The 23,832-nt window shown below is 40.5% G+C and overlaps 1 protein-coding gene across 1 annotated transcript; it reads left to right on the top strand.

The window, feature by feature from the left end:
* On the top strand, positions 1-19,418 carry sv2ba (synaptic vesicle glycoprotein 2Ba). The gene is made up of 13 exons (XM_035152328.2): positions 1-199; positions 4,725-5,443; positions 10,112-10,292; positions 13,087-13,238; positions 13,790-13,923; positions 14,437-14,526; positions 15,862-15,975; positions 16,100-16,188; positions 16,413-16,577; positions 16,691-16,824; positions 17,081-17,281; positions 17,485-17,644; positions 17,966-19,418. The coding sequence occupies exons 2-13, from the start codon at positions 4,966-4,968 to the stop codon at positions 18,147-18,149; spliced, it is 2,082 nt and encodes a 693-aa protein (XP_035008219.1). The 5' UTR covers positions 1-199; positions 4,725-4,965; the 3' UTR covers positions 18,150-19,418.
* The last annotated feature ends 4,414 nt before the right edge of the window (positions 19,419-23,832 follow it).

Genomic DNA, 23,832 nt, shown 5'->3' with positions numbered 1-23,832 from the left:
GCGTGTGTGGTTTAGGGGGGTTGGGTCGGGAAGTTGGATCCTAATCCCTCAGGCTTGGCTGCAGGACGGCCTTAGGATAAACTGACATGTCGGCTTTGGACATGTAAAAATATTACTTGGACTTTGACATTTTTAAATTTATGCCTGTTTGTTAATTTTTTTGAGTAGATACTTTCATAACAGGGGAATGCCAACTCTGGTAAGATATTATTTATTATTTAATGATTGCTACACTGTGCTATTTAGCTCAGCTAGTGCTATTTAGCTTGTGCAGAAGAGAGAGATCATTTACACTACAATGCTATAATTTGTTTTCAATTTAACTTGTTGCAACAGCATCAACATGCTGCAACAGTTGCTTTTCAGCAATCAATATTATCGTGAATAAAAATCCATATAGAAGTCCCATTCCATTAATAAATTCATATATGGTCTACCTTAAGTCACCCTGCTGCTCTTTGTAAAAATCTCTGTAGATATTTTTAGGCAGAATCTTTCATTGCATGAAGGATGAATCTAAACTCTCTGTTATTAGGATATATTCAATGTAGCATTTTTCTATGGTTACATATGTGAGACACCGAAATATGTGACATATCTAATAAGGCCCAGGATGGAAACCCTTGCTCCATAACTACTGGCAGTACTGCATGCAGAATCTAGTTATTAATAAATGCATTTGATAGTTTAGCAGACAGGTCGTCCTCAGAAATAATTACAGACTGTTGTTTGACCTCTTGAGGTCACAGACGAGCTGAGATTAAAATGAACTCATTGCTGTGATGGCCAAGTTTCAAATGCACTGCATATAAAAGATCCGGTGCAATGAGAGGCTGTTGCTCAGTAGAATGATGGTGGTGCAAACTAATAGATGGTGTCAGCCTTTTTTCTACCTGGACAAGCAATATTTATAAGGAGATCGAGTCATTCATTTATATGCTGATGACATAATTTTAAGGTCATTCAAACAAAAAAATGCATCTCTACATAATACTGTTGGTGCAAACATTGTGTTATCTCTCCACAAAAACATGATCAGGTAAATCAGTTTTTGGATTCAGGTCAAACACCTTTATTATAGCTGCATAATAGCATAGAGTACATGACATAGGTCCCAGGTTTCACAGATTAAAGTGGAATTGAAAGTAAATTGAGTCAAGTATAAAATAAACAAAAGCATCTAGATGATCAAAATGCATAAAGAAAGAATGTATATATACATAAAAATTGATTCATGAATCCTGACTATGCCAAAGCATATGCAGTATAGTTGATAAATAATTATCATAATTTATAAACTTCCCAAATGTGATAAGGACTTACCTACAAAAGGAAAAGGTTAGAAGCTGGATGTGAAACTATATACATGAAGAACATTTTCCAAATCTGCAATAGTTACAGATAAGCTGCCTTTAAGCAAGGCAGCCATGTTGAACATGGCATTGGCAGCACACATCAGCAGAAGTCTGTGTACTGGGTAGTTTGAATTATTGTGTGTGTTTGTGTGTGTGTGTGTGTGTAGTCTAGGTATTACTTCTGGAGTCCTAAATCTGTTTACACAGTTCAATTACGGGGACTTAAAGTTGCAGTGTGTCGAATTTAGAGACATCTAGAGGTGAAGTTGCATGTTGCAGCTGAATACCCCTCCCCTCACCCTCCCATTTCAAACATGAAAGAGAGGTAACCTTCAGATGTTTCAGTCTGGGCTATTGTAAAAAACATGGCGGCCTCCGTAGAGAGGACCTGCGCCAGATGTATTAAATATAAAGGGCTCATTCTAGGGTACAGAAAACAACAATTTGTACAATTTAGCTGAAACATTTTTATTTTATATTAAATTTCTGCCAATAGATCCCTTTCACCTAAATCTTACACACTGGACCTTTAAGGTTTATGGTTTATAGTAAGGATAATTGTTATGGTTAAGTTAAGGTTAGGGTTCAGGTTAGGCAAGTAGTAGTCAGGAGTACGGTTAGTCATGGAAGACTGAAGACATGGAGACACGACTGTGTGTCTGTGTGTGTTTGTGGCTGTCTGGTGTGTAGTGCATAATCACATTAATATGTGAGTCCCCAGTGTGAGTGCCTGGTTATGTAGCTCTCTGCAGAATAAGCCACAGGAACTGATGGAGCGAAGACGACAGAGTTTGGCTCAGTCGAACTAATAAATGATGTGAACAGGAAAAAGGTCAGTGGCGAGATTGAAACAGCATTCTGTAAATTACAGAGCGACCTCTCTGCTTCCTGTTAAACCTCAGACACACATTGATTTTCATGATTCAAAGGAGCTCTTTAACTTTTGAACACTAGGACCCTCTCAGCGGGAGGCAGATCATGACCTATTCAAACTCTGCACAGGCGTAAATACTGATTTGACATCTGAATTACTGTGAGTGTGTGTGTGTGTGTGTGTTAGGTGTAACTGGGATCAAGTTGATACATTCATAAATTGTTACGCAGAGCGGGAGAGTGACAGAGGGGAGAAGCATGAGTACAGGCAGTCTCACTGTTATGTAAGTGGCAGCTGTGTGAGTAAAGGAGCTGCAGCAGGATGATGAAAGCATCACGGCTTCCCTCAACCACACTCAGCATCCATCCTCTCACTTTCTTTCCTGAATCATTCATGTATTATTCACGTTACTGAAGGAAACAACAAATGGAGGAGGGGGAAAAAAATCACATCACATCATGGCACTGCAATGCCATTACCCCCGGCAACAGAACAGATCTACGCATGTATTTTATCTCTGACGAGGGGAATTTAATGTTAAAAGAGAAGCGACTACATTTTAGTGCTTCAATCAAGACTCAATAATCCACTGCTGCTGTCAGCCACCCCTGTGAGTTTCGTGATGAAACAATAATGTGAGGCAACAAGGGCAAAATGAAAAAAAAAAAAAATCTGCAGTCTTAATCTGGATTAAATTACAGTGTTCGTCATCCTGGCTCCAAACCAGAACAGACCTGCCCAAACCAAACCAACCAGTGTCTGATAATAAGATTGTCAGACTGTGTCTGTGTCTGTCTTGTCATAAATAGCTTCACAATAGAATTTTGAAATCTGATGCAAAATACAGCGAGTCTTTAAAAAAAAAATCTGTGGCTTTGGAAACGTAATGTTTAAATAGGCCTATTATTATGTAACATGAGTGTGCGTGTCAGGCAAAATGTTGAAAGTCTGGAGCAGTGATGTCATACTCAGGGGAGGTTAACCAGTTCCTGCTCCTGTATGGTTGTAATTTAAAACTTTAAAGACTCCATTTCCCACAATCCCTATGGATAGATAGATAGATTGATAGATAGATAGATAGACAGATAGATAGATAGATAGATAGATAGATAGATAGATAGATAGATAGATAGATAGATAGATAGATAGATAGATAGATAGATAGATAGATAGATAGATAGATAGATAGATGAAATGTTATTTCACTGCACCTTTCTAGATTCTCAAGGACACCTTACAATATATCCTAAATAAACACACACGAGTAATACAAAATAAATAGATAAAACCAAATGTTAAAATCGTATCTGGAGACACAAACACCTATCAATACAACATATGTGACACAAGAATAATTCAATAGTACAACCAAGGTCAAAATCAGATTAAGCGTTTAAGACAACTAACAGTACCTCATGTGAACATAACAGTAACTAAAAGTAAAACCAAAGGTTAAAAACTGATTGATGAAGGATAGATGTTATGAAATATATCACAGTTACCAGTTAAATATATAATTGATAAGGAATAAATAGAACATTCAAGTTTAAAGCCTGTTTTCTTAAACTATAAAAAACACAGTCAGTGTGCCCTTGAACAAGGTGCAGAGTTGCTCTACCTCCAAGTGTGAATGTAAAACAACTGAGAGGAAGTAAAAACTAAAAACAACCCCCTCACAGTTGTACTGAACGCGGACATGAAGGTTAAATGAAGGTTTGCACTATCGTACTGTTGTGTGCTGTACTTAGCATTCAGCTCTGCAGCTTGGTTGACACGAAAAAACATTTCTACAATAAACCATCATTTGTTATCTCTGTATTACAGAGGATCCAGCTTCAGGCCAACAGTTGCTTGATTTTGTAGGAATATTCACTTCACTGTTAAATTCCATGAAATTGTGTCAGTAACGTATATGTCAACCAGAGAAAGTATGCAGCTTTGTGTGTTATTGTGTTCCCATTGGTGTTTTTCTGGCCTTTGGTCACCGTAGAAATCAAGACAAATCTGAACGTGTCATCGCCGCGGCAGTGCTGCGTGATGGATCAAAATGGCGTCAGAGCATTTGAGCGGGGGAGACGATGAGATTATCTGGTTGTGTGGAAGGACAAGCAGCCTGCGGGGGGAGAGTGGGAGTCCTGAGCTGCTCCCTCCTGCCTCATAACACTTCATTTCTGACTGGAATCATTTGCAGGCTTAAAGTGCTTTACAAATAGTAATAAATTACATAAAATAGGATAAATTGGTAGAAAATGGAGCTAAAGCGAAATAACAAAGAGCCAGGAAAAAACAATCAATGTCAATAATGGGAATGAAGTAAAAACAATTAAGATGATAATAACGACACAACATTGTTCTTTTGTTGTGGTGTGTTTTATTGATGCATTGTTTGTCTGGTTTTTCTGGGACTGAATGTTGTTCTATCAATACTAATATCTCTGCTCTACAACGTCGTTCATCTTTGCTTTTATGCTGACAGACAGTTTATTGTGTTTTAGGTTCAACATGCAGCGCTGTGCACATCAAGGAAGATAATTCAACTCAGCTGCTGAGGAACTTAAACCTGAGACCCAGACTCTCACAGAAAACCTGCAGCTCCCTTCAGACACCTGGAACACTGAGAGCAACTTACGGCTCCCAGGGAGGATTATGCCATTATAGCTGACGACTTGAGCTTCTTCACCGTACTACGGCTACACTGCAAAATCAGTCCTGCTCCCCTGAAACGCGGCAGGAACCATGGATGACCCCTATCACAATAACGTGAACCAGCAGGTGACACAGGGCGGAGAGTACACCTACACCCAGGATGGAAGCGGTCAGGACGGCTACCCTTACCAAACGGACTACCCTCCGCAGGAGGAGGATGCTGCTAGTGATGACACCGAAGGGGCAGATGATAACGAGCAGATGTACGAGGGGGAGTACCAGGGCATCCCCCACCCGGACGAGATCAAGGAGGCGCGGCGGGCAGCTCGGGTGGAGGCCAGGAGGAAAGCCCGTCTGGCAGCCCAGCAGGAAGACGAGGAGGATAACCTGGCAGAGCAATACGAGACCATCATGGAGGACTGCGGCCACGGGCGCTTCCAATGGATGCTGTTCTTCGTGCTGGGCCTGGCGCTGATGGCCGACGGAGTGGACGGCTTCGTGGTGGGTTTCGTCCTGCCCAGTGCCGAGAAGGACATGTGCATATCCAATGCTGACAAAGGACTGCTGGGTACGTGACAGAAAAGGGAGGGAGGTGGAGAAATTGAGGTCACTGGTTAAGTAGAGGTCTCCCCCGAGAAACCTTTCTAGTATTTCATACCAATATGAAATAAGAATAATTTATAGAGTTTAGTTTTTGTGAAATAATTTTCAAGATTATTCTGAGGGGGCTGCCAGCTGAGGCCCGATGATAAATTTGGTCATTAACCAAAGTACTGAATAAATGAAAACTGACTTGACCCGATGATGGTGCTGGAGATGCTGTAGTTGATGTTCTGATCGACAGATGCAGATCCAGGGGGCGGTCCGGGGGGGGGGCAGCGGAAATCTAATAGACCCCTGAAGCGCCCCTGTCCTGTCAGTAGTCTTAAAAAGAATCGTCACCTACTAACAATACTAACAATGTATTGACGTCAACATTTTGTTAAGAAATTAAGTTTTTGTACACAATGTGCTTTATCAAGGAACAACTTTTAAAAGATATTCAATGATATGCTGCTTTGTCCAAAGCTATAGAGCTAACAGTGAACAAGGGATGACTTAAATGTGCATCTTACTGAATTAGGAGTTTTTAATTGGCCCCTCTGTGTAAATTGTGGCCCCTTTATGGCCCCCGATTCAGAAATATGCTAGATCCGACACTGCTGATTGACTAACATTATCTGGGCCATGCAACTAGCACGGCTGAAAACTGATTCAGTGCACACATTTCTCCAAGACAGATATACAACCTCTTGGAAAGCTAGCTAATTGCAATCATCTGTCAGAGACTTCCCATCTCTTCTTCCTCCAAGAGAAAAGAAAATCATCAGAAATAACCCCCAGTCACTGGGATAAATTAGGGTAGAAAAAGGCTTGGATCTGTCTGGGAAAAGCAAAAACAAAGAACATTGGCTCGGGTTGGGAAATAAAACAATATCAATAATTATTGCAATATATTTTTTGATCAATAGCAACACAGCAGAGGTTCAATATGTCTCAATATAACGCTTATACGTTGTGTAAGCACAGTGAGAAGGTAAAACATATCACTACAACCACAACCTTCACTTAGGAGCAAAAATCTGTCTCTAAACTTAAAAGAAATAATAATGTTATATTAATATTAATATTTTTTGGCCACATCGTCCAGCTCTCACATTAACCACAACCAACACTGTGTCACAATAGAGTATTGCTGAGCCGATAGATTAGCTTCACTGACTAGATAAAGAAGTAAAAACCTGCTTGAATATATTTTTGCCTTAAGGGGAGATTGTATCAGTTACCTGTTCGTTTCACCTGCTCCATATGTACCACAAAAGTGAACATGCCAAAATAATTGTGCAAAGCATAAACACAACCTAAGGGCAAATGTTCCTTGAAAACATCTGCTCCTCACTTTCTGTGCAGACATCCAAACTGCAAATGAAAGCCTCTCACCTTATTTCCCAGGCCTCGTGTGTAGCCAGGCGATGTGGCAGATTGCACATCGCTCATTTCATCTTAACAACGGGCTCCTGGGATGAAGCATTGCGAGAGATTGATGAGGAACCTGGTGGTGATTGTATTCAGTGTGTGCTCCCAGGCTAATATGGAGCATGTTGCAGCAGTCAGTGAGCCTGGCGGCCTGCGGTGCCCGGTGCAGAGCTGTCAGATGCACTTCAGGCCTCTGACAGGCGCTGGTAGCAGGAGGAAGGCCTGGCGAAAATGAAATCACAGCGTCTGTTTGTGCAGAGCGGGAGGGGAGCACAGATCATTGGCTGAGAATATGAAGTAGATCTGCTGAATGGCGCTGTTTGATTCGTGCTCATGTTCGGTTCACCAGACACACGGGAGCAGAAAAGTGTTTAATCTTAACCTTACTCTTGGAGAGCAGATAGACTTCTAAACATTTTGTTAAAAGAGGAGGGCAGCTGGTGCTCTTACCTTGTTTCATCTTCAGAATGAAAATACAAGAGGCTTATAGTGGGAGACAATGAGTGGTAGAATACAAATAAGAGAACAACGTGTCAGGTCTTTACACCCAGGCTTGATCTGTTTGCACAGATTTAACCAACAACTATTTCAAGGATGTTGCTTGTGTTTTATTCCCATTTATCAACATGTTCAATGCAGCTAATACATTTTGGTGCTTAACATTCATTTCTATAAGGTTTTTGCACAGTAGCTCTCAGACATCATGTCAGTCACGAAAGATGTCCAGATCAACCATGTATTTTTCATTTTGATAGAATTTAACATTTTCTGGGGACCTCTTTGTTGTCTGTTTAACAACAGTTACATCAACATGCATACAAATGATCTATTCTATTTTTATATTTTACTCCAAATAGATTGGTGTTACTCTTGCATGACAAGTAGGCAAAATCAAAGCCTCACTTCTGGAAATAAGGTGTGCAAAGGCTTTGCCAAGTTCCTTGTAACTAGGCTATTAGCTAGTTTCAATTTGCTAGATCAGATTGTTCCATTACATTTTAAATTTGGCAGTACTTTGGTGAACATCACTGCCAAAGCCTTATAAATGTAGGGCTGATTTTATTTTGCTCTTACATGGAGAAAAGTATCCTGTTTTGAATGTTTCAAATATCTTATTATAAGGCAACTGTCATCATTGAAACTCACTGTCATCACGTTTTATTTATTTCAGATACAGTATATTATATAAATGTAACGTAAAAGATTCCAGGTTTACATCATTAGAAATAATTTTTTAGATTTTTATGAAATAAGTGATGATCAGAATCCATTGGTTTCCCTCAATATTCTTCAGTCTTAACAATGAACATATTAGCAGCTAAACCTTGACCGTGTTGTCAGGTCAGTTCAACCTCACTGCCAACACTAACAATACATATGAACTTCTATGTTAGAACCATACTGTGCAATGCAACCTCTTTTAATTTGTTGATGTACAGAATTTCCACTTATTGAGCACATTCAATAAAACTAGGCTAAGACTGAACTCACTATCAGCTGGTGCAGGACAATTGTAATTCTTTCAACTCTCAATCACTCACTGAAAATAAAATCCCTGCAGTTTAAGACAGGATGTGATGGATAATAGAAGAACTGACAAAGTAAGAAAATGTAGAAGATTATTTTGTTAAAGCTTTACATTGATATCATTGTGAAAAAAGCTGCCTGGTGTCCATTGTCCAGTATTATTATTACACAGTTATTTAAATAAAGAACTGTAACAGAGCTTAATCTCCTGAAGCTGGTGAGAAATTGAATTTTATACAAAAATTTTATTTTTATTCACTGAAAAGCTGTATCTCTGTTTTAATCATGTAGCTACACAGGGTTAGCATTTATTTTGACTTTAACTTACTTTATATATGGTGAATTCATGGCCTGCATTTATTTGCATTTGTTTAGGTCAATTAATAGTCTCTTCGTGTATATGTGGTACATGCATTAAGTGTTTTCACGTAATTAAAAAATTATCTTTCCCCTGAGGGGATTCATTGACTTCACTGTGCTCAAGGACACTTCAGCAGGCAGAATGAAGCGTGTTGCTGCAGGGCCAAATCCTGCCCCTCCCTGGACCTTGTGGCTCTCAGCATACTTTCTAATCACAAGGCCATCCTGTCAACCTGTCCATGCACATTTCTGAGACGCGCATGTTGCCCTAAGCAACAACTAGGCCAAGATATCAGGTGACATGTTAGCCTCGACTCTTTGTCTCCTCTGGGACCCTGAGCAGTCACTTGTGGAGTGAGTTAGGGATGTGCAGCTTGGCGTGTGGAGCGCCAGGGCATTTGGATAGACTAGTAATCCATGGGGAAGGTGCACACTATGGCTCCACGTGCCGTTAAGCTGCTTAATCCCTCTGTAATTAGGGCTGTGTGTAGTAAAAACACTAGAGGAGGCAGGAGGTACGGGCCGACAGGTTTAAACTGCACAACCAGAGGGTCCCTGAGGTTGTCGGTTTCATTCCGGACACCAGGGGCGGGTGAGAGACTATTACTCTCCCCAGAGATATAAAAAGAATGCACATACTCTTTATTATCTCCTCAGTGCAGTAATGGGCAGCACAGTTGGTCACTTTTATGGGTTCTTGCCGCTCGACAACAAGTAGTGGCAGACAACATCTGGAGGTAGAAATGAAGAAGAATTGAAAAAAGAGTTAAACACTCACAGCAGAGACAACAGGAGAAACTCATTCTTTGGCTGTGAGTGGGGGTTGGGTATTAAAATATTCAGAAATATTCATCAGGGAACACAATGTTGCTCAAATGCATCATAGAGAATTACAACAGGAAGTGTGGTGTCTTCTTGCCTCCTGTGTTCATAATAAGGTAAAGGGAGCCCCCTTGTGGACAACAGGAGTTTTGTCCTTTTTCTTCTTTAAACAGTAGCTAATGTCAGTGATGTTTGCTGTGTATTTATGTGCATTCAAATATGCAATAATAATAATAATAATAACAACAATTTCAGAAAATAATACAACATCATTTAAATGGCAGAAGAACAGGATAAAAAAACATAGGTAATAGCAACAACAAAAAAAGCCACTGGGTAAAAGGAAAAGTGTTGAGCCTACATTGTTTGTTTCAGTGAAACAAAGTGTGCATTATGAGAATAAAACACAGAACTGGATTATAAGTGTACTGTGTCAAATGCCTCCAAGTGTGTCACCGTTTGTGTGTGTGTGTGTGTGTGTGTGTATGTGTTTGTGTGTGTGTGTTTGCAGGTCTACTGGTGTATGTGGCCATGATGGTCGGGGCGCTGGTGTGGGGGGGACTGAGTGATAAGATGGGCAGGAGGAAGTGTCTGATCTACGTGCTCACCATCGACCTGGTCTTCTCCTTCCTGTCCTGCTTCGCTCAGAGCTACGGCTTCTTCCTCTTCTTCAGGTTCTGCTCAGGCTTTGGGTAAAAACAACGTTTTTTACATTTGTCTTCACGTTTCCATTTCCATTAGCCAGTTTAAACATAGGCTTTTTACACTGGCTGATCTTTTCCATGAATCCTGTAAATCCTTCCATTGGAAATAAGTCAGACTGTAAACATTTTTGGTGCCTAGAACATCCTTTTGTTTGTGTTGTGATATTTGCTCCACAATAAGATACTTGACATTTAAGTGTGATGGTGGTTAATGGTCTGTGTTTATATAGAGCTGTTCCAGTCTTGATGACCACTCAGAGGGCTCTATACTCTCTTTTTGCCTTTCACCCATTCACACACACCTACACACACACACACACACACATTCATGCATTGCGTGTATGTGCAGCACACGGAATAGGGACTGGGATGGAGCCATCCACCCTCTGGTTAGTGAACGACCCACTCTATGTTTTGATCCTGAGTGACAGGATAGGTAGCACCTCATTAAAGTTGCAGTTCTTTAGGAACATGAATGTAGACAGTTAATACTCTAAACACACCACTCAGCTCACTACAGCTTTTTCTCATTAATATAACATACATACACTTACATTTCATTATGTACATGTTTAGTACATGACATTTACTCGAACTAAATAAAGTTATTTCTTCCTTCACATGAAGGGTTACAGCCTCTACCTGAGAACCATGATATAAACCAGTCACGTTGCGTCGTGCTCCATCACACGCTGGCTCTGTTTTAGTTAAATATATGGTTATTTACTTATTCTTATTCCCATCCTACTCAAAAACAAGCTCATTATTTGTGTCTCATTGCCCCCGGATAAGGTCTGACAGCACTGCCTCTGCTATTATGCTGCCAAAATAATGCTGATCCATCGGCTCAATCCACACGAGAAAATGCAGAGAAGTGTTGTTCTGCCTGGTTTGTCGTCGTGTTGTGTTTGTGCAGAAGGGATGCACGACAATTACACACAACAAAGGGTGTGTTTTTTTCGTGCAGCTTTTAAACATGCTGTCATGTGCCACATGTTGGAACACACCACTGCACAGTCACATACTGTCAAATGTAGTAGTACCAACTCAAGGACATGTTGACTGTATGCTGCACAGCAGGAGAAATCTGCTTATTCACCGTAACAGAGCATTTCTTTATGATACTAATTAAAACAAGACAACACTCATCTGATGAGCTTGTTTTTTATGTGAGTTTTATTGCTGTGTTCCTGCTGTCGCCAGCACCTTGGGGTGAAACCTTTGCTGTGCACACTTGCCTCTGCAGCTCTCAAAGACACATTTCTTTTGATAATGACTGCAGCCTGAGTGTACCCAGACCTGCAATATTGATGTTTGAGCTTTTTGCTTGGCCACGTATAAAAAACACAAGGTCACCAAAATTAAATGTTCAGCTGTTGCCGATTCACAGTGATAATGAGCCTCATGTTACTTGTTAATGCTCACATCTGCAAAAGAGTGTTTAACTGGCCTCACAAAACACAAGGAGCTGTCAGACTGGACACTGCTATTTAAGAAGATCATCATAATAAAAAGAGAGATCTGTGGATCAGAGTGCCAGTGATCATCTTGATGTTAAACATGTTTCACATATAGATATCAAGTTCAACATCTATTCTCATAAAAGATTCACAAAGGACGCAGCACCGAAACAAAGGGGCAAGTATTGCATTGTAATAAAAAAGTGATGCTGTAGCTCCTGACCAACAGCAGCATTGAGCCCTGCACTGTCAGCAGGCTCCAGAGCATTAAATCTTCAATCTCTTATGAACAATTAATGAATACATTTTCTCAGTTTTCACCAGACCCTCAAACTAATTTTCTGACCAAGTGAATCTTTGCAAAATCTTCATTATATCACAAAATGCATTTTATCATTATCATAAGTTTTACATTAGTTTTTTCTATCTCCAGTATGAATCAGTATATTGGATTTATCCCCTAGAGAATCTGAGCGCTCACATGAGGCTTTAATTGTTGTTACATCTCAAAATAAACATGTGCATTCATGTGGTGTCGGAATAATCAGAGAAAAGGGTTCTCGGCTTTTTCACCTGAATGCCAGAAACAAGTCGGAACAACAACTCAGAAGGTCAACGAAAATGTTGGTACACAAGTTGCTGATGTCAATTAACATATTTTTACACTCAGCTCTAAATAGTAGCTTTTAATGGGAACCTGTCAAAAGTTATACATTTGTGACTGCATGTCAGTCTCTCACCAGAGCATGACACCACTTTTTAGCCAATGAAGACATTTTTATGAATAATCAGCCAATTATGTGTCACACCTGATACTTTTTCTTTCCTCTTTGTTATCGTGCAAATATTGAAAAGCGCTGTCAAGGTGTTGAAACACTTCAAACACATAAATACTAAATATTTTCTTTACAGCGTCCATGTTTTTCCACATTCTGACTTCAAAGCACATGAACTCACTTAAATCGGAAGAACAACTTCACAACTCAGGAATTTGGACCTTCTGAGGAACATTAATGCACAATAATAGAGATTTATGCTCCTCCACAATAAATTATATTCAAGTAGAAATATCAGAGACAGAGAAATCTGGATTAAATAAAGCTAAATTGTCTGCATGTCGAGTTATGCTAGCAGTGGTGAGTGAAACAATCTAATTGAGTGAGGATCCTTGTCGTAATGACAAAAATAAAATTGGTCAAAACATTCAAATCAACTGACGGTAAAGAGCTCAAATACCAGAGATCATAGTGAAAGTTCCTCAGAAGACAAAGGAGGATTTACATATATAAAAAGTCTCAGACATCCTGTGATTCCTCCTCCAGAATTGGCGGCTCCATCCCAATCGTGTACACCTACTTCACTGAGTTCCTGCAGATGGATAAACGTGGAGAACATCTGAGCTGGCTCTGCATGTTCTGGATGCTGGGAGGCCTGTACGCCTCCTTCACTGCCTGGGGAATTATCCCTCACTATGGTAACGCACACACACACACACACACACACACACACACACACACACAAACGTGTGCAGAATATTGAGGCACATGAAGGCACCCAGACGTTCAAATACACTGAACATAAACTGTGAAGACAGAGATAATGTAATGTTTATTTGACTTTTAATTAAATTCAAATAACTGCAGGAGCTCCCTGAAATGTCAGACTTCTTCCTTCAGTCTGCACGAACAACAGGATGCAGCTAAATTCATTTTTCTTAGCTCCGCTCTGTGCCTGCTAATACACCTCATCTTAAGAAGTTATCTCTGCAATTACTGGCTGCATATGAATAATTCATATTAAAACAAATGAACGTCTTGGACCAGAAAAATCATTTTATGGAACTGACACAGACCCACGGTTGCTCGTGTGTTAACTGTCGACATTTTAAACAATTTAATCACTCAGATACAAATGACTCATGGAAAAAGAGATAAACTGCTGTATTAAAGAAGTTTTTGTACATAAAATATAACAAAGATGTTTTTTGTGCTTTAACTTGTCCCTTACGGGATGTTTGGTTTTCAGGTTGGGGCTTTGCCATCGGTACAGAGATCCAGATGCACAGCTGGAGACTGTTTATCCTGGTGTGTCTCCTGCCTGTGCTCGCTGCTCTCGTCGGAGTGGTCTTCATGCCGGAGAGCCCACGGTTCCTCCTGGAGGTTAGACACTGGACCATCTCAGATTGATATAAGAGCTGCATCCTAATATTCATGATGTGAGGGTACAGTATTAAACATCAGGCTGTGATTGGTTAAAAATGTTGAGTCATCAGCCACCAGAGCAACATGCCACTGCTGTGCAAAGGTAGCGAAGGGCTGCTAAGACAACACCAGAACACCACCCACCCCTGTTTCTCATCCAGGACATTGTCAGAGCTGTGACCACATGTGGTATTGTGTTTGTATGTTACTGCTCCGACATGTTCATATCACACACCCCCAAATTATCACACGTCGCCCATTTCTGATAAGCGGCCGACCTCATGAGAACCCCTGGCTACACGGTATGTGGGAAAGCTAAAGTCGTCAAATACAAAGCGATGCTTAAAATAGTTATTCTTATGAAAAGTAAATAACATAATTTCTACTTAACATTTATAAAACCCTGGTGATGTAGACATTCATCATTAATAGAAAGGTTTGTGTGTGATTGTTCTGTCTGTTTGTTTTCAGAATGCCCGTCATGATGAGGCCTGGATGATCCTGAGACGAGTTCACGACACCAACTGGAAGGCCAAGGGGGAGCCAGAGAGAGTTTTCACTGTAAGGCTCTGTGTATATACTGTATATATGTACGCCTCATCATAGCAGGAAATGCTATGAATAAGTTTTATTCACCCAAATCAGTGAGCAATCATCCACAATAGAGTTTTTTAAGGGCAACATCGCAGCCCAAATGCAGATAAATAAAAAAACTGCAAGTGCTGGAAATACATTTAATCTCAAATAAACAGTAGACACTCAGTAGTCTGGAAGGTTAGAAAACACAGGTGATACAAAAACTGAAACTAAAAACAGAACTAGGGTATCTGGTGTGAACCAAACTGAATAGACAAGGACAAAAGCTGTTTTCAGACAGGACCTCTGGAGGAAGTCAGGAGAATTGGCTCCTGACACATTCTCTTTCACACATGAACAATGCAGCAGGAGATTCTCCACTCAGACGCATTCACAGCACAGAAATCTGTGGAGCCTTCAGGTGAGGTGCGGTGCAGCAGGCAGAGGCACGATGTAATGTATTCAATTTGCGGCAGAGAACCACTCGCTTGTGGTGAATTCTGCAGAGGATCTCACATCTGCTCCTCCAGCCTTTATGCTGACTTTATACTAGGAGGCCAGTCGGAGAAAGTCTGCAGAAACTCCGGAGGCGCACATTTGCGTTCACACATCCAACCCATTGAGAGAACTCAGTGCATGTCTGACAGCAGCTAAAGGGAAACACATAAACTTTATAGACAAGGGAGGCAACACAGGTGAAAGACATTTGGACAGGTGCAGACGGTCTCGAGTTCAAACAAATAACCAAACACAAATCACAAGTCCTGAAATCCAACCCCAAGGAAAACAAGGAAGAAGTCCATAACATAAGAAGTCCATACAAGAGAAAACCTTTCAAAAAGTTCAATGACATAAACAGTCTTTCAAACGTTCAGAGGAGGAGCAGAATCATGATACCAAAGTGTAATTAATAACAGTGATGGTGGCTGTTGCTGTGCTGTGCTGTGCATGCTGCCTCACTGTCGCACTGTAAATGTCAGTCATTACAGATGTGTTTCTCTCGCTGGGACAAATGCTGTGAAAAAATAAGTAGTACCTGAAAAAGGTTGTTGCATTTCAAAGTCAAATATTGACAAACTGTATGTCTGTGCCTTTAATGCAGTACAGTAGTTTAATTTATCATGTAACAAATGTCCCAAAGAACCCACTGTACTGTACTATTTCTTTTGTTTCTTCTTTATTTAAAAAATGAAAAAAACTAAAGCAAAAAGCACATGAGAAATTTCGAGAATTTCAATTTACTTTTATTTTGAAAAATATTTAACGATAATGACGAGGACAGTTTTAACCATATGTTCCCACTTGTGTCTCTATGTGAAGGTGACAAACATTAAGACTCCACAGACGCAAGATGACGAGTTCATAGAGATCCAGAGCGACACCGGCACAGCCTTCCAACGCTGGACCGTCAGACACATGACCATGCTGCAACAGGTCTGCATATCACAAGTAGAATTGGGATTGAATAGTAACTTTGCATCTCACCAAAAAAAAGTTCTATGTTTCTACCACTTTGTGTAATGTAAAAATGACGTATGTCTGTCTGTCCCTCCTCCAGGTGATGGCTAACATCATGTCATTATCAGCTCCAGAGCTCCGACTGCAAGGTCTCTTCCTGGTTATTGTCTGGTTCTGTTTGGCCTTCAGGTAAAAATATGCTATTTAACCCACGCTGACATTTGGGCCTTGAAACCTTGTGGAATGTAATTGTAGATTCATATCAAATTCATGCATTTTCAGAATATAATGAACAGTGGAGACTGCAAACCTCTCTAAAGCTAAGATAAACTAAGAAAAGGAAAGATCTCACTGGTATAATACTTTGTCTCTAATGTAAGTCTTGGCAAATGTCTTGTGTCTATATGCATTAGCTACCACGGACTGGGCGTTTGGTTCCCTGATATGATCAAGTACATGCAGTATGAAGAGTATGAGTCCAAGGTTCGAGTGTTCCACCGGGAACGGGTCGAACGCTTCCACTTCAACTTCTCTCTCGTCAACCAAATACACCGTGAGGGAGAGTACATCCATGACAAGTAGGTTCCCTCAGCACCCCCCACCCCCCCCACCCCCCTTCAATATGTCACAATCTGTAAAGTCACCATTAGTTTCTGCTGTGCTTAATGTCCTTTCTTTCTTTTCCCTTTAGGTTTGCAAACATTGAGATAAAGTCTGTGAAGTTTGAGGATTCTCTGTTTGAGAACTGCTACTTTGAAGATGTCAAGTCGACCAACACCTTCTTTGAGAACTGTACCTTCAAAAGCACCGTCTTCTACAACACAGGTAGTCCTCCTCCCAGACTTAGTAATGAATGGTTGTAAAGTGTTTTTAGTGACACTGTTGGAACATTGAGGCCCAGAGCTAAAGAAACCACTCACTACTAAAATGTACTAAAAGGTTAGCACTGCACTAAAACAGTCAACTGCAAAGTATCTAAAATTTGGCACGTGTTTATCCTCTAGCACTAAAATAAGTCTAATTGGAAATAAAAGTCAATTTTCTCTAAGCATCGCTTCCTTCTTTATTCTCTTCTCTCCAGACCTGTGGCAGGAAAAGTTCAAAGACTGTCAAATGGAGAACACCACCTTCCTCCACCCAAAGAAAGGCTGCCATCTGAACTTCCAGGAGGAGAACGACATCGTCATCTACATGGTCAGCTTCCTGGGCAGTTTGGCTGTGTTGCCTGGCAACATCCTCTCAGCATTATTCATGGACAAGATAGGAAGGATCAGAATAATAGGTGAGGTCAGCAGAAAGTGCCAATACAGTATGTAAGTACAGTAATGTAGGGTAGATAGAGTTTTTGCTGTAACTGTTTAAGAAATTAATATGTCTGTCTGTGTGTCTATCTGTCTCTGTGTGTGTCTCTCTCTCTCTCTCTCTCTCTCTCTCTCTGTGTGTGTGTGTGTGTGTGTGTGTGTGTGTGTCTGTATGTGTGTCTAGGTGGTTCTATGCTGGCATCGGCTGCCTGTACCTTCCTGCTTCTGTTAAGTTTCAGTCAAGGAGCTGTAATATGTTGGCAGTGTCTCTTCTACGGAACCAGTGTAGCAGCCTGGAACGGACTTGAGGTTATTTCTGTGGAACTCTATCCAGCCGCTAAAAGGTACAGTCCAATTCTCTCAACTCCATAATGTCCAAATCAACTCCACCCCGAAGCAAATACTCTAGGTACAGTACAAATTTACTTCCAGCTTAGAATTAATTTTAAAGGAAACCATGGCAATATTTTGTATTGCCTACCAAACACATAGCCTCATTGTGTCTAAGTGACTGTGGTAACCTTTGGTTGCTAACATTGGGGTGTTTGGAACAGGGGTTTAGCAAACATAGCTTTATTCAGTCTCATCTTAACTCTTAATTTATCTTACAGGTGGCCATTTAAAACTATGCATCTAATCTTTGTTTCTTTCTTCTGACTTTACAGGGGGACAGCATTCGGTGTCCTGAATGGAATCTGCAAGTTTGCAGCCATTATTGCCAGCTTCATCTTTGCAGCCTTCATCGGCGTTACCAAGATCATCCCCATCTTCCTGGCCTTCGCCGCCCTCGTCTGCGGTGGTCTGGTGGCTCTCAAGTTGCCCGAAACCCGGGAGAAAATCCTGTCTTGAAAAGCCAAACTCCTGCAGCCTCCAGGCCCCAAACACAGTATAGCTATGGGGGAAAGCTTTGGTGGAAAAGAATCAGCTTTAACTGAAATGAAAAGACAAGAAATAAAGGCCACACTGTGCTTGCTGTGTTTATCAGTCTGTCATGGTTATACTGTATGAGTAAAATGTTGAAAAAAAACTTGTTTGGTTGCCTACACAGACCTGTGGTGGCTTCCTGACCCCTCGGTGAGCCCCTCAGGCTGCCCAGCTTTTCTGACACATCGTACCAAACTAGTGTTTGTCATTTCTTTTTCATTATTTACTCCCCGTCCCTCTGTGCACACACACATCCACACAGGGTAGTGACTTTCGTTTTGTTTGAGGTTTGTGTAAAAAAAAGATTAATAAGAGATTGTGTCTGTACTTGAAAGGTGATGTAGTTCATGTTACCATGTTGTGCTTTGATTTCATTCCCTGCTGAAAACAAAAGGAGAGGTATATAAGTTGTGATCGTAACTGGAACTGGATTGGACGCCTCACTTCCATGGCTCAACAGCAATGTCACTGCTGGTGTTGTTCAGAGAAAACACCTCTTTCATCCACTCACTCTTTATTTACTCTGCACTGTTCTGTGGTGTCTATAGTCTTCTTTAATACGCTTTATTGCTTGGTTTGTTCTCTCTAGATATAAACCTGGATCGACCATTTTATTATATGTAGGAGGTTTTTTTCTTTTAGATCAAGTCAACTTCTGTTCATTTCTCCCACTTGATCCAAAATCCCACCTGAACAGCCGACTGCATTTCCCTCCTGTTTGTCGTCTTGTCCTCCACTCTGAGATGTTGTGTCTGTCCCTTAACTGTAGCACTGTGTTCTGTAGCTGGTGATAATAACGTAGAACTCTTATCTGTCACATCTTGCCATGACAACATATAAGGAATTGTTCTGTTTGTTTATTGATTTCTTTTCTAAAAATGATACAAAACTGTGAGATTAGATGTTTTGATATGATGCTCTCATTTTAACATTCTGATGAAGAACTGTTTTACAGAACCTGCTGCATTTCTGACAACACGTGTCAAGATTTCTAAGGAGCATGTTACTTTTTTTTGGCGTGACTGAGTTGTGTGTGCATGTGTGGGGTTGTTATCCACATGTCTGTGAATTTAATGAAACACAATAGTCTGATTACCAATACTATATTTGTTGTTGTACATATTGTAGACCTGTGTATATTAGTTGTAAAATAGTAGCTCCATCATGACTTGAATAAAAGCTGAGGGCTTGTGATCCAGTTATTCCTGGTTAATGCAGAACAAGTATTAAGACACTTGAATGCTGTGGATGTCACACATTTTACAGATTTTACTTAGACAAATACTTTTGGGAAAATAGCAGAAATGGTAAATAAAGATGAACGACATTCCTCCCACACAAAAATGAAGCCACCCATTTATGGGTGCTGCCATTTTGAGCTAGTGACATCATTTGGAACCAGAGTCTGCACAGTAATTCTCATGGCGCGAGCCCGCTGATACAAGCACTCTACCAATTGCAAGTCAGTCTCAGCTGTCAATTATGATGTTTCACTCTGTTTTTATACCATCAAGTAACTAATCAAATAACCAAACTTGAGGGGAAAATGAATTTGGTGTTTATTTTGCAGAAGGAGAAATTCATGATCAATACTGGAGCCAAGCACCAGGGGGCGATTAAGATATTGATATTAAGATAGTCCATCTTTATTTACAGAGAAATACAGGAGCTGAATGAGAAATAGCAGCCAACTGTCTCTACTTAGCAAGAAGAAAGAGAAAGAGCAGCTAACCTGGCTCTGTCTAAACGTTACAATGCCAAGCCAATGTAAAGACCCAATCAGACACATATTCACCTGCAGTGGCACAGACGGACACCAACAATCATCCATGCAAGCCAAAATGTTTCAACTTGAGCAAAATCTGTTGAGCACGTATCCAAGGGCTTGACTTCATGGAGTTACAGAGAAGATAGGGAAAAGGAGACTGGAGGTGAATAATAGAAAGAACTGGAGTTTATGGTGAGGGGTGAGATCAGAGGCAGAGCTGAACTCAAACACAGGTAGGACTTTGTATCTGTTGCCAGCTAGCAACAGCTTTCTCTGGTCAAATTCATGTTCTCGTTTTCTCTGTATTCACCTTGAGCTGTAACTTTGTAACCTCTGGACGGAGCATGCTTGGTGTTTCACTCAGTTTCCGGTCTTTGTGGTTGCTGGTTGTAGCCATATTTGCATGCAAATGGCCCCACACAGCAGAATAATGTTTGCAGATGTTGGGTCTGAATCGCACCTCCCAAAAACCACAAAAGTGTTTCTACAAGTCTGACCGAACTTATTATCAGCTCAAATTATCCTGCAATGCGAAGGGTTTACTCATATAATCTTAATGCGACTGACTGGATCAGAGTGTCTGATTTTGAATCATAAATAATCTTGCAGCTGTAACTTGCACTAGCCTCTAAATCCTTCTAAATCCTGACATAATCCACAGTTTTTCTTATATTTTTCTTTTTTGGTTCAGAACATTTAATAAGATGACAGTGAGAGTTTGCCGCGTTTGTTTTGCACTTCATGTTCATGCAAGCTTCAATGAGATCCCAAATTCCTGCAACCACTAACAGTGTGTGCGTTCTTACCAATACAACATTAAATATCTCATTATGGTCCTGGTCTGCCACACTTTTGAAATCAGGCAGGTTTAGTGTCTGCTTAAGTCTGAGGGAAAGATTACCTCAGTGTAACTTGCACACAAAAAGAATGAGATAAAATCACAACAGATGCAACGTAAATGTTCCCTATAGTCCTATTAGTATTGTGACTATAGTTTTAAAATAGGTAGAATTTTTGGACAGAGTATAGCATTGCAGTGTCTCAGTCTTTACTAACACAGAGACATTAGAACATTGTGATCATTCTATAATTTTAGAACTTGTAATTGAAAGTGTTTTAGTTCTGTTAAGAAAAGTCAGAATAATGTTCCTATTCATATTTCATGCTCTGTATTAATAGTCCTGACCTCGGCTTATTTTTCATAATAGCAGTGAGAATATTACTGTTCCCATGCCACAGGCAGCTGTGTGTATGTGGGGGGTGGGGTGGGGGGGTGGGGGGGTGGGGGGGGGTAAGTCAGTGTGCTTGTAAAAACATGGTAGAGTGAGCAAGTGCTGGTTGTAGGAGGACGTGTTTACTCTGGCAGAGGTGTGAAAGAAACTGTTGATCACACTGTCAGCCTGTGGAGGTCAGCGAACACAAGACTCGTGTTTTCTCTGGAATTATTATTTGAATTTCATCCAGGTGACTTTAGAGTCAGTGTTGATTACATTAATGAGGGATAATTGTTTTGCATTACATTACATTTTACCTGTCAGGGGGGGCCACAGTGACATTCAGCAGGTAACTCTTTGTTTTCTGCTTGGACGAGATGATTACATTTAATTTAAATTTCAATTATCTTCTGTTGTTCTGTCATTCTGTCAACTCACTCTATGAATGTCACTCTCCTACAATTAGAGGAAATTTACTGTCCACCTCTGGCTAACCCCTCCAGTAGGAGCTATGTTTCACACCTAGGGTGCAGAATGTATCCCCCTCACCTGCCACCTCAGCCGCTGACATGGTACACACACACACACACACACACACACACACACACACACACACACACGTTTGTATAGCTGTCTTAGTGAGGACACTCATTGACATAATGCATTCCCTAGCCCCTTACCCTAACCCTAACCATCCAAACTAAATGTCTAACTCTAACCCTTAACCTAAACCTAATTCTAACCCTAACACTAAAACCTTAACCCCCAAACAGTCCATTAAAGGGCGGTCACAAAGTGAGGTCCTCACTTTCCAAAATGTCCTCACTCCGTAGGTTGTAGACTCAAACTGGCCCTCACAAAGATAGCTGTACAAGAGCACACACACAAACACACACACACACACACACACACACACACACACACACACACACACACACACACACACACACACGCACACACACACACATATTATCAAACAGATTTAAGATAGATAAAAACAGATTCAGATAAACGTAATACTGTATTATTTACAAATTTATTTTTATTTGCCATGATCAGTGTAGACTGTAAACTCACTACAACTAAAACTTGGTGATCTCTGCTGCTGGAAAAGAAATCTCAGGCATCGTCCATCCACACTTATAAAATGAAAACAATCTCCATCTGTATCGGAAATTATCTGACACACTTGAAAAATGCATACCTCATGCTCATGCATGTGCCAGTGTAAACATGAAGCAGATTGTTTACTTTGCAGTATGTAAACTAGACATAAATTATGTTTATGTAGAAAATACTACGAATGAGAAACACCTATGGTGGAAAACAGGTTTAGGGATTTTAGTGCTTGGAGCGTTGACGAGGTGTTACTGTCACTGAAAGTCAGGGTTAGCAACACCTTCCATTCACTGCTGGAATTACAGCTGTTCCTGATAAGACCAAATCAGGAAGTGTCAGAAGTGATGTGGGTGATTGCATCATCATTTCTACCTATCTTTGTTTCTTCCTGGCCACATTAAACGGAACCCAGGGGTTTGCCCACTGTTGGATCAATAGCGTTTCTAAGAGTTATCCATCTAATAATGTGGTCCAAAATATTAACTAAAGCAATATATTGAGATAGTTTATCCCTGTGTCTTTCTAAACTGCCTCAGTGTAGAGAAGCTTGTGTCTGTGAGGGTTCTCCTTTCTGAACTGGTCAGAGATTAAGTTTTTCATTGTCAGAACTCCAGGGACGTTCTCCAGGCATAAAATCTTTCTGGAAGAAATTCAGGAACAATTTTAAAGGGAAACTCCAGTGATTTTAAACATTAAAGTCTGTTTACTGGTTTGAGGAGCCCTTCAAGAGGAGACAAAACTAGTATATAGACTTTTGTGTCTCATCAGGCAGCTATGTGATACGTCTGATAAATTGTCTCAAGTGATTTCACTAAAGGCGAGGGCTATACAGTCCGCAGCCATAAACAAAACAAGGCGATACAAGGGTCTCAGTAAAATACATTCCATCATCAGAAGATGCAGGTACGTGAGGCTCTGTGCGAACGTCTTTGTACCTTACAGTTTCTGCACGGCCACTCGAGGTCACTAACCGTGCACGAGTTATTCAAAAGCCGGTTATACCAAGGTGAACCTGGTGCTGATTCAGAATGGTTCAACTTCGTCATTACATCACTCTATATGTCACTCTATACATCTCTGATCTCACAACAACTCCAGTGCCAATTTAAAACACGAGATCAACGATGGTGGATTATTGCATCTGTTTGCAAGTTTTTGCAAGTGGGCAATGGCATCCAAACCCGACGGGTCCAAAGAAGTCAAGCACATTTAATCTTCTTTGCAGACTACACAAGATACAAGCTCAGTTTTTTTAAATAACTAAAATGGTGTTCACAATGATCACGATAATCCCGCCCCCAGCCCCTGACATAAGTGATTCTTTCTCCTTGACCAGCAAAGCCAGTTCTTTTGCTATTGAAACACAAAGCAAGTGAACTAGAGAGTAGAGCATCTAAGTGTCCGTTCAGTCTGTAAGATTTAGGTGAAATGGATCTATTGTCAGTAATTGAATATAAAATGATCCTAGTGATGTTTCCATAGTGTGTTCCATCTAAATTGTAAACAT

Source organism: Hippoglossus stenolepis, chromosome 1 (assembly GCF_022539355.2).
Source record: "Hippoglossus stenolepis isolate QCI-W04-F060 chromosome 1, HSTE1.2, whole genome shotgun sequence".
NCBI classification, from domain to species: Eukaryota; Metazoa; Chordata; class Actinopteri; order Pleuronectiformes; family Pleuronectidae; genus Hippoglossus; species Hippoglossus stenolepis.
This window is presented reverse-complemented; position numbering and strand designations above follow the sequence as displayed.

Excerpts from the sequence above, each read along its gene's own strand:
- sv2ba (XM_035152328.2), top strand. The coding sequence starts at position 4,966 with ATGGATGACCCCTATCACAATAACGTGAACCAGCAGGTGACACAGGGC. Across the intron at positions 13,924-14,436 it reads GCCCACGGTTCCTCCTGGAG|AATGCCCGTCATGATGAGGC; the intron begins GTTAGACACTGG and ends GTTTGTTTTCAG. Across the intron at positions 17,645-17,965 it reads CTCTATCCAGCCGCTAAAAG|GGGGACAGCATTCGGTGTCC; the intron begins GTACAGTCCAAT and ends CTGACTTTACAG.